This window comes from Eleutherodactylus coqui, chromosome 11 (assembly GCF_035609145.1).
Source record: "Eleutherodactylus coqui strain aEleCoq1 chromosome 11, aEleCoq1.hap1, whole genome shotgun sequence".
Lineage (NCBI taxonomy): Eukaryota > Metazoa > Chordata > Amphibia > Anura > Eleutherodactylidae > Eleutherodactylus > Eleutherodactylus coqui.
In genome coordinates, this window is record NC_089847.1 from 25,571,654 (window position 1) to 25,586,040 (window position 14,387).

Genomic DNA, 14,387 nt, shown 5'->3' on the forward strand with positions numbered 1-14,387 from the left:
TCTCGTCCACACAGGACAGCAAATCCTCCGCGGCAAAGCCGGCAGAAGCCGCCGCTGCGGCGCGGATTTGCCGACCACAGCATGTTCATTTTTTTTTCTTTTCCGCTGCGGCCGTGCTCTCCTCTATAGGAGCGCTGGCGGCAGCGGAAGAGCGAGTGGGTTTTGAAGCAGCGGTTCTCCCGGCGGAAATCTCGCGGTTTTTCACTGCGGCCAAACTGCGGGATTTCCATCGGGAATCCGCCCAGTGAGAACCCAGCCTAAGGGGGAATACCCACTTGCGTTTTTCTTGCGTGTTTTTGTCACGCGATATCGCTGCGCTTTTTTTCAGGCGATTGTCAATGGGACTTTCTAATGTTAAAAACGCATCGCACAAAAATCGCAGAGCACAAACTTCTGATACGTTTTTAACATTAGAAAGTCCCATTGACAATCGCGTGAAAAAAAACGCTGCGATATTGCGTGAAAAAAACGCCCAAGAAAAACGCAAGTGTGCAGGAGCCCTAGGGGTCACAGCGATTGGAGCTTCTTCCCACCCAGATCAGCTAGACTGCCAGATCTCTCCCAGTTTGTGTATAGGGAGAGAAATGTCTTTTTGTCCAATCTGAACAGGTAAAAGCCGTCTAGGCCCCGCCCCCATGACTCTTGACCATGTTCCTGATAGCTTTTGAAAGCAGGTATATGTGCAGTGTTTCATAACAAAATATGCATCCCTTTACAAATTTTAAAAGTGTCTGGAAACTAAAATGTAAAGTACATTAAAGGAGTTTTTCAGGTTTTTATTAACCCGTTAGGGACCAAGTACAGTAAGTTTGCGGCGCTTAGTCCTAGGCTTTAATCCTGGTCAATAGTAAACATATGGCATGGGATTAAAGCTCCTGCAGTATAACAGGAGCAGGATGAATCCTTGGCTGTTAGTCACTGCCAGGACTCGGAGGCGAAGGCCACTTCCGCTATTCGACCTGGCGATTAAAAGTGACCAGTAGTTGCCCCCTGCCATGGCAGAGCTGCAGGGTCCTAGCAGGCCCATTTCAGCTATGTCACTACTATGAATGCCCCAGCTACTGTGGAAAATCATGAAATAAAAAAAAATTAGAAGAGAAATAAAAAATAATTTACGCCTCGGGCCGGGACATGCAATGTTGCTTATAGTCACAACCATATTTAATAAGAAGCATCATCTGAGCGGCAGGCCGCTTATGTATTCACACTTTCCTGTACCCTCCATGACCCTACAACTCCCCGCAGGCCCGGCCCACCTGATCCCTGGTTGAGTCGTCCCCTGATCCTCATTAGCTCAAGGTTGACTCAGCCTTCCATCCTTCCGAGGTCGGTAAAATGAGAACCCAGCTTGGTGGGGGGTAATTAAGTAATAATTACCTGAAAGTGCTGCGGAATAAGTTGGCGCTACACAAATACCATGATTTATTTATTTATTTATTTATTTATTAGCTCCTTCCATACAATTCCCTATTATTAGGTATTGCGGTGCGTACCTGACTGTCACCTTGATCAAAGTTACACGACAACTACCTGCCTTATTGCTGCTCTCAAAGGACAGCTGACCCCTTTTTTTAAAAAGTGGAGGTAATAAGACACATGTTTGTACAGTTCCACTGGTCGGGCGTTTGAGCCACTCAGCTGCTGTTACCAGCTGGCTCCCAAAACCACCCAGAACAGGGCAAAGGGTGAAGTAAACACAAATTTGGCAGGAAAGCTCTCAACCAAGCAGGGATCGAAAGAGCAATATGTGCAATAATTATTACGTCTAAATGCAAAGCCATTTCCGCGCTATTCGTTTACTTTTCGTTTGTCGCTCACTTTCAACCAACATAAGCTGGTTCGCTCACTTCTCGCTGCGTCTAAACGCTCCCCGCTCAGCGCTTCACATGCCTCCATCGCAGAACCTGGTACAAAATCCCAGGCAAAATAGCTCAGAATTCTTTCCTATTTTGTAGTTTTTGACACATTCTTTGAGTGGGGTCATACACATGAGCGATTTTTAAATTTTTTTTCCCAGCATTGCGGTACAGGAAAAAAAATCGCGACATGTCCTATGTTTGGGTGTGCCCTCGGAACGCCTCACCTATTGTTTTCAATGGGCCAGCAAAAACAATGCACGGTGTGCGAGGGGCACACGAGTGCGATGTGAGGTGTCCCATTAAAAACAGTGGGAAACACCTGCCGATCCTCAGCCGTGGCGGAGTATCACTGCTTCTCTGAAGTCATGGGAGGCGCTTTTGACACAAAAATGACTCGCATCCGCCGGAAAATTTCACATTACGGAGCGCGATATTGGGTCGAGTTTCATGGCCTGATATCGCACTGACCTGTGTGCAATTAGCCTAAGGGCTTCTGTCCACGGGCGATATTTCACTGCGTTACCCACGGGTAACGCAATGAACGCTTTCCATAGGATAACTATGGAAAGCGCAGCCCGATGTACACACACACGCATATAAGAATTGTGGCATGCCCCGATTTTCCGTGTTGCACCTATCATAATGATAGGTAAATCGCACTGAGATAATGCTCCCCTGCGGCAGTATATCGCAGTCGACCGTGTCCAATTAGCCGCAGACGATGTTCACCTGGATATTTTTCAAGATGTCATCCACACTGCAGAAAAAAAAAACCTGTGCGGAAATTGACATGTGGAGCGAATTCTAATTTCACAGCAGATCAGTTACAGCGGCGGATGTTTGATGCGCCAATGTGAGTAAATGACCTCGAATTTCATCAGGTGACAAACATAATAAATAAGGCGATTCATTACTACGTTTATATATTTATTACACACACAGAGGACTACTTAACACATGTGGCGACAGCGTATTACACACGCGGGTTTTGTGTACAGAATATGCCGTACCGATCTGCCAAAGACTCCCAGGTTTTGCAAAATGCGCACACAATAAAGATGGCAGCATGTACTATATTGGCGTATATTACACGTGCGAACACACCAATATAGTGCGTGGTGACTGGTGGTGCGCAGCAAGTACACGATGTCACCTGCAGGCCCCCCCCCCCCTCCACACACACACACACACACACTCTGCAGCTGTTGCCCGTGGCAACCAGATCCCATCTCTCATAGGCTTCTTAGAAAATGCTAGCAGGATTCTGACTGGTTGCTATGGGCAGTAGTCCCGCCCTCCCTCTCCCACGGATGCTCCTCGGCTGACAGGGGATGCTGGGAGTTGTACTCCCGACCGCATATATATGTATATTACACTCCAGCGGCAGCAGCCGGCCCCGAGCCCCCCGCTCCGATGTATATACAGGATATGTCATACGTGCTGTATCGTGTCATGTGACCCCCCGCCATATTATTACATGACTGTTATATGGGGGGTCTTCCTGCTGTCACCCCCCCTCTCACTCCGCAGACCCCGCATGGGCCGTAATGTATATAGCCCCGCTCTGGTGAATACGCAGGATATGTCATATGTGCTGTATATTACGGGGCTGTATTGTGTCATCTGACAATTATTTACTGAAAAATCTCAAACAGTGAGACAGTGAAATCCTTCTTGTATTTCTCGTGGTGTTCTGGAGTGAGGCGCCCTACCTGGTAATCATCACTGACAGAATCACGCCATCATCCTGCGACAGATATTAGAGAACAGAGTTGTGGGTGTACTAAGATGGCCGCTTCCTGTCACACGTGGGTCTCCCGGGCGAGCAGTGATGACGTCAGGGGCAGTCACGTGAGGTCCCGTAAGAATGAGTGAGCAGGAGAAGCTGGCGGTGCTCCGCGGAGCCATTCGGGAGTTCTCTGACTTCCCCTCCCCCGGGATCTGCTTCAGGTCAGCGGGCACCTCATGTGCTGCAGGGCTCCATTCATAGTCACTGCCGGGCACCGTGCAGGCGAGCGCCCCCTGTAGGGCAGGAGCTGTGAAATCCTGATCATTTGCCTTGCTGACACGTGTTGTCCCCTCCCTACAATGCTGGTGGCTGGGCGCAGCATCTGTTGCTAGGTAACAGTCTGCTCCGCCTTAAAATAGGGGGTCCTGCTGTAGGAGTCAGAATATAGTGCCCCCTATTGCCGGTATGTTACTCCCTTCTTCTATGTGTGTCCTTTTGTTTCCGGTTTCCCAGGGACATCGCTCCAGTTCTTAAAGACCCCGCCGCCTTCTCTGCCACCATCGACCTGTTTGAGCGATTCCTCCGAGAGAACTTTCCGAAGATCGATCTTATTGCAGGTGAGTGGAGCTGGGATGGCTGCGGCGTCCATCGGTCGTCACCGGATGCAAACGGTAATTAGGTACCTGCGGGGGTCCTAGATGGTCACATGACTAGCCTTGGATTAAAGGGGTTGTCTCATGATGAGATGCTGTAGATGAGGGGCCCATCCCCCTCTGTGAGCTGAAGCAGACTATGCCTTTAAGGGACGAGCGGTGCACTTGGACTCTGCACTTTGTAACATAACCGGTAGGGTTAGTGCTGCACAGTGACATCGGCCGTGTGACCAAAGATTGCCGCTTAGCCCTGCGAGCCGCTGATCAGTGCCAGCCTTACAGTAGATAGGCAGTCTGCATACTGGCACCAGAGCAGCTTAGTAGGTAAATACAGCACAAACTAACCGTAACACATAGATACAATACCGGAACCAAGCTCACAACGTAAACACCGAGCCGGATCCAAGCTCGGTACACAGATGCAATACCGGAACCAAGCTCACAATGTAAATACATCGCCGGAAGCAAGCTCGGTACACAGATACAATACCGGAACCAAGCTCATAATGTAAACACAGCGCCAGAACCAAGCTCGGTACACAGATACAATACCGGAACCAAGCTCATAATGTAAACACAGCGCCAGAACCAAGCTCGGTACACAGATACAATACCGGAACCAAGCTCATAATGTAAACACAGCGCCAGAACTAAGCTCACAGCGCAAATGCCACGTTGGAACCACATTCGGTACATAGAATACCGGAACTAAGCTCACAACGTAAACACCGTGGCGGAACCAGGCTCGGTGCACAGATACAGCATCGGAATCTAGCTCAGTACATAATTACAGTAGCAGAACAAAGCATTTGCTCTGTATGGGGCGCCGTTGGCTGACGGGCTTGGAACATCAAAGGGGAGGAGCTAGAGCCAGGAGGAGGATGATTCATGTAGCTCTACAAGATGTAGGTACATGAAGGTAATCTGGCTGGATGGACCTAAGAGGGGTGATTGCCCCCAGCCTACATGTGCCTGGCGCCCCCCAGAGGCTTGTGACCGGTGCTGCTCTATGTAGTTAAAGCTGGCCAAGCTAGTAATCCAGTAGAAGTCAATTCAGTTCTTATTGCAATTTGTAAGTCGCTGCGACCCAGAGATCACAAAGATGGATTCTTATGATCTACACTCACGACTACCTGCGAGTTCCAACCTGACCTGTGTTGACCTCTAATAAACTAGCAGATTGCAGGATTACACTGTGATCAGTCAGAGTTGCGGTGTAGAGCTAGCCTCAAAGACTGAAGTTCCAGGTCCTGCTCACTGGACTCCAATTTAAAGGGACCAGCCCTTTAAGCCAGAGTTTAGGGGCTGCAACTGATTTCAGCGTATTCATGGGAGACTAGGTGCAGCCCCCCCCAAAAAAGTCACTTCTGTGACTACAATTACCATCTGTTATTCCCTAATTACAGGCCTAGACTCCCGCGGATTTCTCTTTGGTCCGGCGCTGGCACAAAGATTTGGAATTGGATTTGTGTTAATTCGAAAGAAGGGGAAGTTACCGGGTCCAACAGAGTCCGTGTCCTATGCTCTGGAGTATGGGAAGGTAAGTACGATAAGTGGGCACACACTGATATTGGCAACCTGGCAGTCCTAACATGCTGGTGATGGCGGTTATGTTGGCTGTTCCCCCACATTTGTAGTGCATTGGCTATGTGGTCTACTTGTTCACTTGGCCTACTTAAAGGGGCCACATAAAGCCAGAAAAAAAACATAAGAGCTTTTTTTCCCCATTTTTATATACACATCCTGGTGGTATAGGGCACTAGATTTCTTTCTTAAAGGGGTTTTCCAGGGAAAATACTATTGATGACTTAGGCCGGCTGCCTACAAACAGATTTTTGCTGCCGAATCCGTGTTGGCCGTCCGCACGGAGGATCTGCAGCACATACTATGCAAAAGCATCCTACGTAAACCCGCTTTTTCCTTCACACTCGTGGAAACGAATTGCGATTTCCACAAGCAGAGGAAAAGTCGCAGCATGCTCTATTTAGCTGCGGACTCCTTCCATTGAAGTCTATAGAAGCCGTCCGACCTGCAGCCTATCCACGATGATAGGCCGCAGGTACCCTCCGTCATCACCTAGTGATGGCGCGGGAAATCAATTTTTAAAAAAATCTGTACTGCACACGATCAACGGCAAGCATATGCAGTTATCCGCAGTACAGATGGAACGGGTATGCGGGGTTGCTGGCCAGGGTTCAGAGCCAGAATCCGGCTCTGCTGTGTGCAGGCGGCCTCATCCTCAGGGTAGGTCATCAACTTAATTGGCGGGGGTCTGCTGCAAGGGACCCTGAATGATCAGCCTTCTGACAGTGCAACAAATACACCAGGGTTGTAGTGGAAACCGTTAGCTCCGACTCCTATGTAGTGGTCGGCGCTTTTAATTGCAGGCGCAGCTGTCATTGAAATCAATGGGAGGTGTGCATGTAAGTACAAATGGCGGCCACTACACGGTTCGGAGCAGCAGGGAATACTCTTTTAAGTCTGCCTTTTGTGTCTTCTTCAGGCTGAGATTGAAATTCAGACGGACGCTGTGGACCCCGGACAGAAGGTGGTGCTGATCGATGACTTATTGGCCACAGGAGGTAAAGTGTTCTTTTTTTGCACAACCTAGAGTTACAGTTTTTAGTTTTTCTCTCTGAGATGTATAGAAGACTTGTTCAGGTACTGAATTCAATGGCAGCTGTGCCTGCAGTACAATCCGGGCAGCCGCAGTATTGGCAGCACCGTCTACACTGATAGCGGGCCCAACTAACAGCTGACTAGCGGAGATCCCAAGTGACGGACAACTACTGACCACCTATCCTAAGATTAGGTCATCCATCAGAGGTCGGTCTCTGACCTCCCTTTTAAGGCCATGTTCACACATAGCATCCACATTACTTGGTGCAGATGATAATGCCGACTTCACCCCCTTATTTGAGAAGTAAAATTCATGGTGGAAATTTGTAGTATTTGTGCAATGTGTGAAAATGTTCTAAGGGCATCTTCACGCAGCACGTAATCGCTGTAGGCGTTCCACAACAGAAAAGCGCAGGGGCCAAATCTGCACCTAAACGTGTGACCAAATCCACACCATTTAACTATGGATCTGCTGGGGGATTTAATTCTTGTATTTCACGGGTTGAGTTCCGCACCATAAATTCGCACCGTAAATAGACAGTCTGCGGTTTTAGAAACGCTGCGGATTCGTTGCGGACATTTTCTGCACCATGTGAAGGAGAAACCTCTTCCTCGTGGCCTGTGCTGTAAATGATGCAGAGATTACGGCAGCAGAAATTCAGCAGCATCTCCAGCTCACAGCTAAGGTCGTTGTCACATGACCGAATTTGAAATACGGACTCTGTCCCCATCAGTGTGATACGCGGTACCTCGCAGGTAATCCATTGCCTTACGCAGTTCCAATCATCTTAGCTTGCCGGAATTGCGTAATCTGCGAGCGGAAAATAGAACGCAGCATGTTCTATTTTACCGTGTGTATACACGAGATGGAGGCCACTGTTCTCTATGGTCGCGTATATACCTGCAGCCCATACACAATTACATTGCATACGCGTCATGGCTAAGTGAGGGAAATATAAAAAAAAAAACTAAAAAAAAGTCATGCTTGGTACAATCTCGCCACCATACATGGCCGTACGCAGGGTCACGGCTGGGCTCACAGCTGTAAACCGCTGCAAACCGCTGCAGGAGTTCTGCAGCGGTTTCTATTAATGGCCGTGGGAGCCCGGCCCAAGGGTGCGTTCACATTTCGCAGATTTTGCCCTTTCAATTGACTTAAAGAGAAAAAAAACACCCTGACCAAATGTTAACTGTTGATCAATGGCAAGTTGTGAAACACCATTAAACTTATTATTTTGTGGCGTTATCTCTTTGGGTCTCTCTTTTTTTTAAGGCCTTTCCCCATAGACACTTCTATGAGGGTAAAATGCATCTGTATTAAAAAGCATTAAAAAAACTAAGAAAATCTAAATGTTTTTTTTTTTTTTTGGCAAGAAGTGGCGCTACTCTTGTAAAAAAAAACTGTCGAGAGGATAGGAGTCTAGTCCACTTAACTTCCGTTAATTGTATCCGTGCTTTCTAGTAGATTAGAACCTCTCAGGCTTCCTTCACGCGGGCCGCAAATGTGGAAATTCCACATTGGATTTTGCTGCAGAAATTCCACAGCATTTACAGTGTAAGCCATGTGGAGATTTCACAAATCTGCTTCGCAAGTCCGCAATGAATTCGCAGAGTTTTTGAAAAACGCTGCAGACACTAAATCCACAGTATGTCTGTTTTTAAGCTGTGGATTTTAAGCCTTGAAGTAAAGAGTTAAAATCTGCAGCAGATCCGCTACAAAAATCACGTCCAAATTTGCAACATTTAGGGAGCCCTCACACTGGCGAGAAAATTGCACGAGTGAAAACGCAATGATTTTGAATGGTCTCATTCTCATTTGTGATGTTTTCACTCCTGCGATGTTGCATGGGGGAGGGGGGGGGGGGGGGGGGAAATCGCAGAATCTCCTTTTTTCTTTTCACGATATCGTTTATTCTTTTCAATGGGGACGGCAGCAGCTGCACCACTGTTAACAGAGCCTGCGTTCTAGCACTCTTAGGCCTCATGTCCACTAGGAAATTTGGGCCTGCGCGGGTTCTTCATGCAGAATCCCGCAGCGGGTCCCTCCCTTCCCACAGACATGAGGCCTGAAAATAAGATTTACTTACCTGTCCGGACGCTGCAGATCTTCCCTCCATCATGGCCGGATCTTCTTTCTTCTGCTCGGCACGTCGTCAGTGTGCCACGCTCATGCGCCGGGCACATCTTTTTCTTTTTTTGAACTCCTGCTCTCCTGCGGTACAGCAGAAATACAGCTGCGGCTGTGCTGTGGGAGCAGACGGCTTCCATAGGCTTCAATGGAAGCCGCGGGAGCCCTGCACGAAATGGAGCATGCTGCGGGTGGTTTCCCGCACGTGCGATCCGCGTGCCAGAGAAAAAGGACCTCCGCAGGTATTTAATTACCTGCGGGTGTCCAATACATCCCTATGGGCGCGGCTCACGCGTGCGGGACACCCGCGCGGATTTGTTAAATCCATTTGGCTAGTGGACATGAGGCCTTACACAAGAGCCAGGACAGCTGCTACCACTCACTCTTGCCTGGCAATTGCTGGGCTGCACTATTACACCAGTGTTAATTCTGTGTAATTGCTGGTGTGCACCTGAGCTCGCAGCTGCAGCCCGCCAATTATTGGGGATACAAAGTGCACAAACCCAATTAAGCACAGTGCTTAAAGGGATTTGGCTGCTCTCACACCTGCATTGGAGTCATTTCAGGGTTTCTGTCTCTCTGCTCCATTTTTTTGGAGGAAAGAAACTGAAATAAAACTGAAAAAAAAAGGATGTTTTGTTTTTTTTCTTCCCCAATTGGTTTCAAATAGTTTTCAAAGGCTTCATTTGGTTATGTTCAGTTTTTATTTTTTTTCTTGGACGGAAAAATAGTGCCGTCTGCAGTTATTTTTCAGTCCAACAAAAACGGAAACCTGACGAAGTGGGAGAAAACGGAAGGCTTTCTGGGGTTTTTTTTTAGAAACCCCATTGAAATCGATGGGAGAAAAACAGATCAGTATTTTCAGTTTCTTTCCTCCAAAAATAGAGCAGAGAGACGGAAACCCAGAAGGCAATCCTTTAAAAAAAAAAAAAAAAAGAGGAAGGAAAGTGAATTCACCATCTCGCGCGGCTGCCTGTCGCAAGTCCCACACCTAACTTACGGCTGATTTTGCCAGGGAACGCTGTGGTCAGACCCCTCCAGTATGAAATGTATGAACGGAGTCTGTCAGCATGAGGCAGATCCTCCCTTAAAGAATAATATATATTCTGTAGTTTTCAACCTCTTTAGAAATGACTGCAGCACCACCAACCATTAGTACAACGTAGGGGCAGCTCTGCTGATTGCAGCCGGCACTTGGACTGATATATGAAGTGCATGTGCTGCCTACAGCCAGCGTTTCTCGGTCGGCGTGAAATAACGCCCTTATCCTTCACGGTTTTTGTTATCCGCCCTACGGTCAGGATGTTGAATGCTCCTATATTAACTAAATATATTTCATTATTTGCAGGCACAATGGCGGCAGCATGTGAGCTACTACAGAGAAGAAATGCAGATATCCTCGCCTGCCTGGTCCTCATAGAGCTCACATCACTGAAGGGGGCAGAAAAGATCAAATCTTACCGTGTTCATTCATTGCTGCAATACGACTAAGAATCAGAAGTTCGATGTAAATTTGGTCCGTTTTTCTTATTTCAATTTAATGTTAAGCTTACTAAGGACCAGACCTTACAAAAGCTGGAGTGGGGGATGGAAGGATCTTAAAGAGGGTCAATGTATGACTACAGTATAGCTGGTCTTAGGGGTGGAGGGGCAATCGCACGGATCATAAGACTGTAAAAACATGTAAAAGCCATTTTAGGACTATATATTACAAAACTGCACTCATTGTCCAAAAATAAATAAAATCTAGCCCCTAGAAGTTGTCGGTTTGCTGCAACACCCGGCATGCAGATCTGTAAATGATGAGAGTTGTGGTCATTAGATGAACGGTCTTGTCACCTGAGGCCCTAGAAGTGGTTCCCCCATTGGCCTATAACAGGCTCTCAGAGCTCCTTGTGTGTAGTGACCTCTTTTTCCGTTTATGTAGAGCTTGTTGGCCACTAGAAGCCTCTACGACGCAGAGAAGAGATTTCACCCCGTTACCAGAGTCTGAGAGGGGGCGCATTATTGGGATGTGAGAAGCTGGATGGTCATATCCATGAACTGTCCCCTACTGGGCCGTTCTGACCAGACTATCCAGAGGTGTTGGGACCACTGGATGCGTGAGGACACACAAGGTGACCGGGCTCAGGAACCCCGACGGACTACCAGAGAGGAGTGTCTGATCGTCTGACAAGCACAAGCAGCAAACAGTTTAGTTGTCTGCCATTCACAGACAGGTGCTGCCATCATTACACCCCTGGTGTCTGTTGGAACTATTTCCAGGCACTTCGCCGAAGGACATTTGGTCTTACGGCACTCAATAGATGTACAGCCTTTGGCACCCACCACCATTTTCCTTTGCAGTTGCGTTGTGAATGACGAAACTGGATGCTGCGGAGTGGAGCCAGTTCTTCAGCAATGAATCCAGGTTTGCTTAGACACTGATCATGGCTGTGTTCGTGTCCAGAGACGTTGGGTTGAGCACCTCAATCCTGCCTTTGCTGTGGAGCTGCACACTGCCCCCTGCTGGTGTGATGGTCTGGGGGGTTTCATCGCATACGACAGTCAGTCACCCCCAGTAGTGGTACGAGGGACAATGACAGCTCAGCAGTATGTTCAGAACATCCTGCAGCCACATGTGTTGGCTCAAATGGTCACCAGATTTATCCCCAAAAGAACATGGATGGGACTATCTGGGTCGCCAACTTTTACAGCCTACAAGTTTGCACGATCTAGAAGCTTAGTTACAGCAAATGTAGACCTATAAACCGCAGGATACCATACATAATTTGTGTGCCTCCATGCCCGTCCTTATCACATCTTACATTCAAGCTAGAGGTGGACCAACAGGGTACTAGAGCCTCCATGCCTGCCCGTATCACATCTTGTATCCAAGCTAGGGGTGGTACAACAGGGGTACTGGAGCCTCCATGCCCATTCGCATCACATCTTGTATCCAAGCTAGAGGCCGTGCAACAGGGTACAAGAACCTCCATGCCCACCTGTATCACATCTTGTATCAAAGCTAGAGGCTGTGCAAGATGGTGCTACAGCCTCTATGCCTGCCCGTATCACATCTTGTATCCAAGCTAGGGGTGGTACAACAGGGTCCAAGAGCCTCCATGCCCATTCACATCACATCTTGTATCAAACCTAGAGGCTGTGCAACAGGCATTGGCTGTGATTGGCTAGCGCTTGATCCAATCACAGCGCTTACTTACGGATCGCTGACGGCGGGGGATGACAGAGCCAAGCAGAAAGGACGGCGGGCGATGACAGCGGGGAGAATTGAAGCAGCTTACCACACTGGGGACGGAGAAGCCAGCTGGGGGGTGAGTATGGAGGGTTTTTTCTTTAACCCTTCCCTGACTGAAGTGTAAGCCGAGACGGGCTTTTTCAGCACAAAAAAAATGTGCTGAAAAATTCTGCTTATACTGGAGTATATACGGTAATTATATTCCGACAACTTCCAAGACAGGGATTTTTTTGGACAATGAGTCTACTTTGTATGTGGGCCACTTTCAGATATGTTTTGCAGGCAAAATTTAGCTCCTGTAGTGTGAATGAGGTCTGACCTGACCACTGGTCTCCATTGTGCTCACCTGAAAGTGGTCGTAGGGTCTATACACACAATGGGATTGGATCCTTAAAATTAAAGATTTTTTTTTTTTAATCCTTTGGGTACATAATCACCCAGACACAAATCTATGAACAACTGCAATGGATATGACACATTGTAGTTATAAAATCCTATTCACTACAATTACTGGTTACTGCAGTAGGAAAGATGTTAAAGGCTATGTACACCTTTGCACTTTTTTTTCTTTTAATCTGTGTTTTTGGAAAAGAAAATTTTTTTGTAATTGTTTTTTATTAAAATGTCTTATTGTTTGATAATTCTGCTTCTATTGTTTTCTAAGGTACTGCAGACTGGAGGACTGAAAACTTGGTAAAATCTGTAAACGGCTCTTCTCCTATTGTGATTATAAATTCCCTACAATTGCGCTATTACAGAGGGCTGTATGTTGGTGAGGGAGAACCGAGAAAGCTACTATTACAGGAGGATTGTTATGACAGCGCCAGGAAATGATGGAGGAGATTAGCAAGACACAGCTGAGAAAGCTTTTAGGGAGCCTTCTCACATAGCAGGAACCAAAAGATTTTTAAAATCTCATTCATGTGCTGCAAAACAATTTCCGCAACAAATCTGCAGCATGTCTACTTATGTTACAGCAGAAGTACAAGGGATAAACCCTGCAGCAAATCACTTAAAAAATTACAGCCAAATCCGTATCATTTAGGCACAGATTTGGCCATTAGGGAATGGCCGCATCAGTTACACCATGTGAAGGAAGCCTAAAGCCGGCTTCACACGGTCGAGACGCACAAATATGGGGGTCATACAATGTTTTCCTGCATGGCACAGTGATGCTATGCAGAAAATAAGTCAGCATGTTCTATTTTGTTGCAAGCTCTCGTATCACAGCGCCTATTGTTTGGTGCAGCGATGCAATTATATCCCATTGAAAACAATGAGAGAAACTGCGTCCCTCCTGCTGTGGCAGTGACAGCCGTGCCGGAAGGTTCCCTACATCCCAGGCGTGATTCAGCGCTGTTTTGCCGTGAAAACGCCTCGCATTCCATTTCACATGGATGGTGAGGGCGAGATTCACGGCGCCATACCGTGCTCACTTGGGTGAAGTTAGCCTTGGCTTGTCTTCACAAACAGAAATGCTGCAGAATTTCCACTTTCAGAAGCGCAGAAAAAATTCTGCAGTATTTACAGTATAATCCATTTGGAAGGGATTTCAAAAATCTTCACACGGAGCAGAAATTTTCTGCCGCGGACTTAAAATAAAAGGGTTAAAATGCATGGCTTTTTCACAACTAAAACTCTGCCAAATCCGCAGTGTTTAGGTGTGAATTTAAAACGTATTTGCTTCAGGTTTTACACCCTGGAAAACCCACAGCGGATAATTGCTATGTAAAAGTACTCTAACAGAGGGCTGTAATTCTCGCTGAGGGACTTTTCTCTTATCTACAGTGAGAGGGAATGGAGAGATAGCTGTGTAGTACTAAGCGGGCGTGGTTATACTACACAGCCTCTGAAAGCTGCAAGAGGGGAGGGGAATCTGGACTCCTGTATTCATGTATTCATGAGAGAGGCCAGCTGATTAGTGCTGAGAATGCCCCCAAGCCAGAAATATTAATGTAGGAGAATCTGTAACCCAAGTATGAGGCATTCTAAATGCACAAGGAAAAAATCAATTTATAAAACTATTAAGTGCATTTTTTTCTACAGAGACTTCGTAACATGTGTGTATTGCATTTTCATGCACTAAAAGGTTGCTTTAGCCTTTAAAGAAAGGAAGGCAAGACAGCCAATTAAAGGAAGCTGTTAAAAGCAATTGTCCACT

At 47.1% G+C, this 14,387-nt stretch overlaps 1 protein-coding gene and 1 long non-coding RNA gene across 2 annotated transcripts in view; one reads left to right on the plus strand and one right to left on the minus strand.

Annotated features, from left to right (window-relative positions):
- The window catches only part of LOC136582204 (uncharacterized), a 43,891-nt gene extending 40,114 nt beyond the window's left edge, over positions 1–3,777 (minus strand). Inside the window, exon 1 of the long non-coding RNA XR_010787157.1 lies at positions 3,572–3,777. This is a non-coding gene — a long non-coding RNA (uncharacterized lncRNA). The remainder of the gene's footprint in view (positions 1–3,571) is intronic.
- On the plus strand, positions 3,703–12,867 carry APRT (adenine phosphoribosyltransferase). Its single transcript, XM_066583057.1, has 5 exons — positions 3,703–3,809; positions 4,102–4,205; positions 5,648–5,781; positions 6,745–6,823; positions 10,337–12,867. The coding sequence occupies exons 1-5, from the start codon at positions 3,727–3,729 to the stop codon at positions 10,477–10,479; spliced, it is 543 nt and encodes a 180-aa protein (XP_066439154.1). The 5' UTR covers positions 3,703–3,726; the 3' UTR covers positions 10,480–12,867.
- The last annotated feature ends 1,520 nt before the right edge of the window (positions 12,868–14,387 follow it).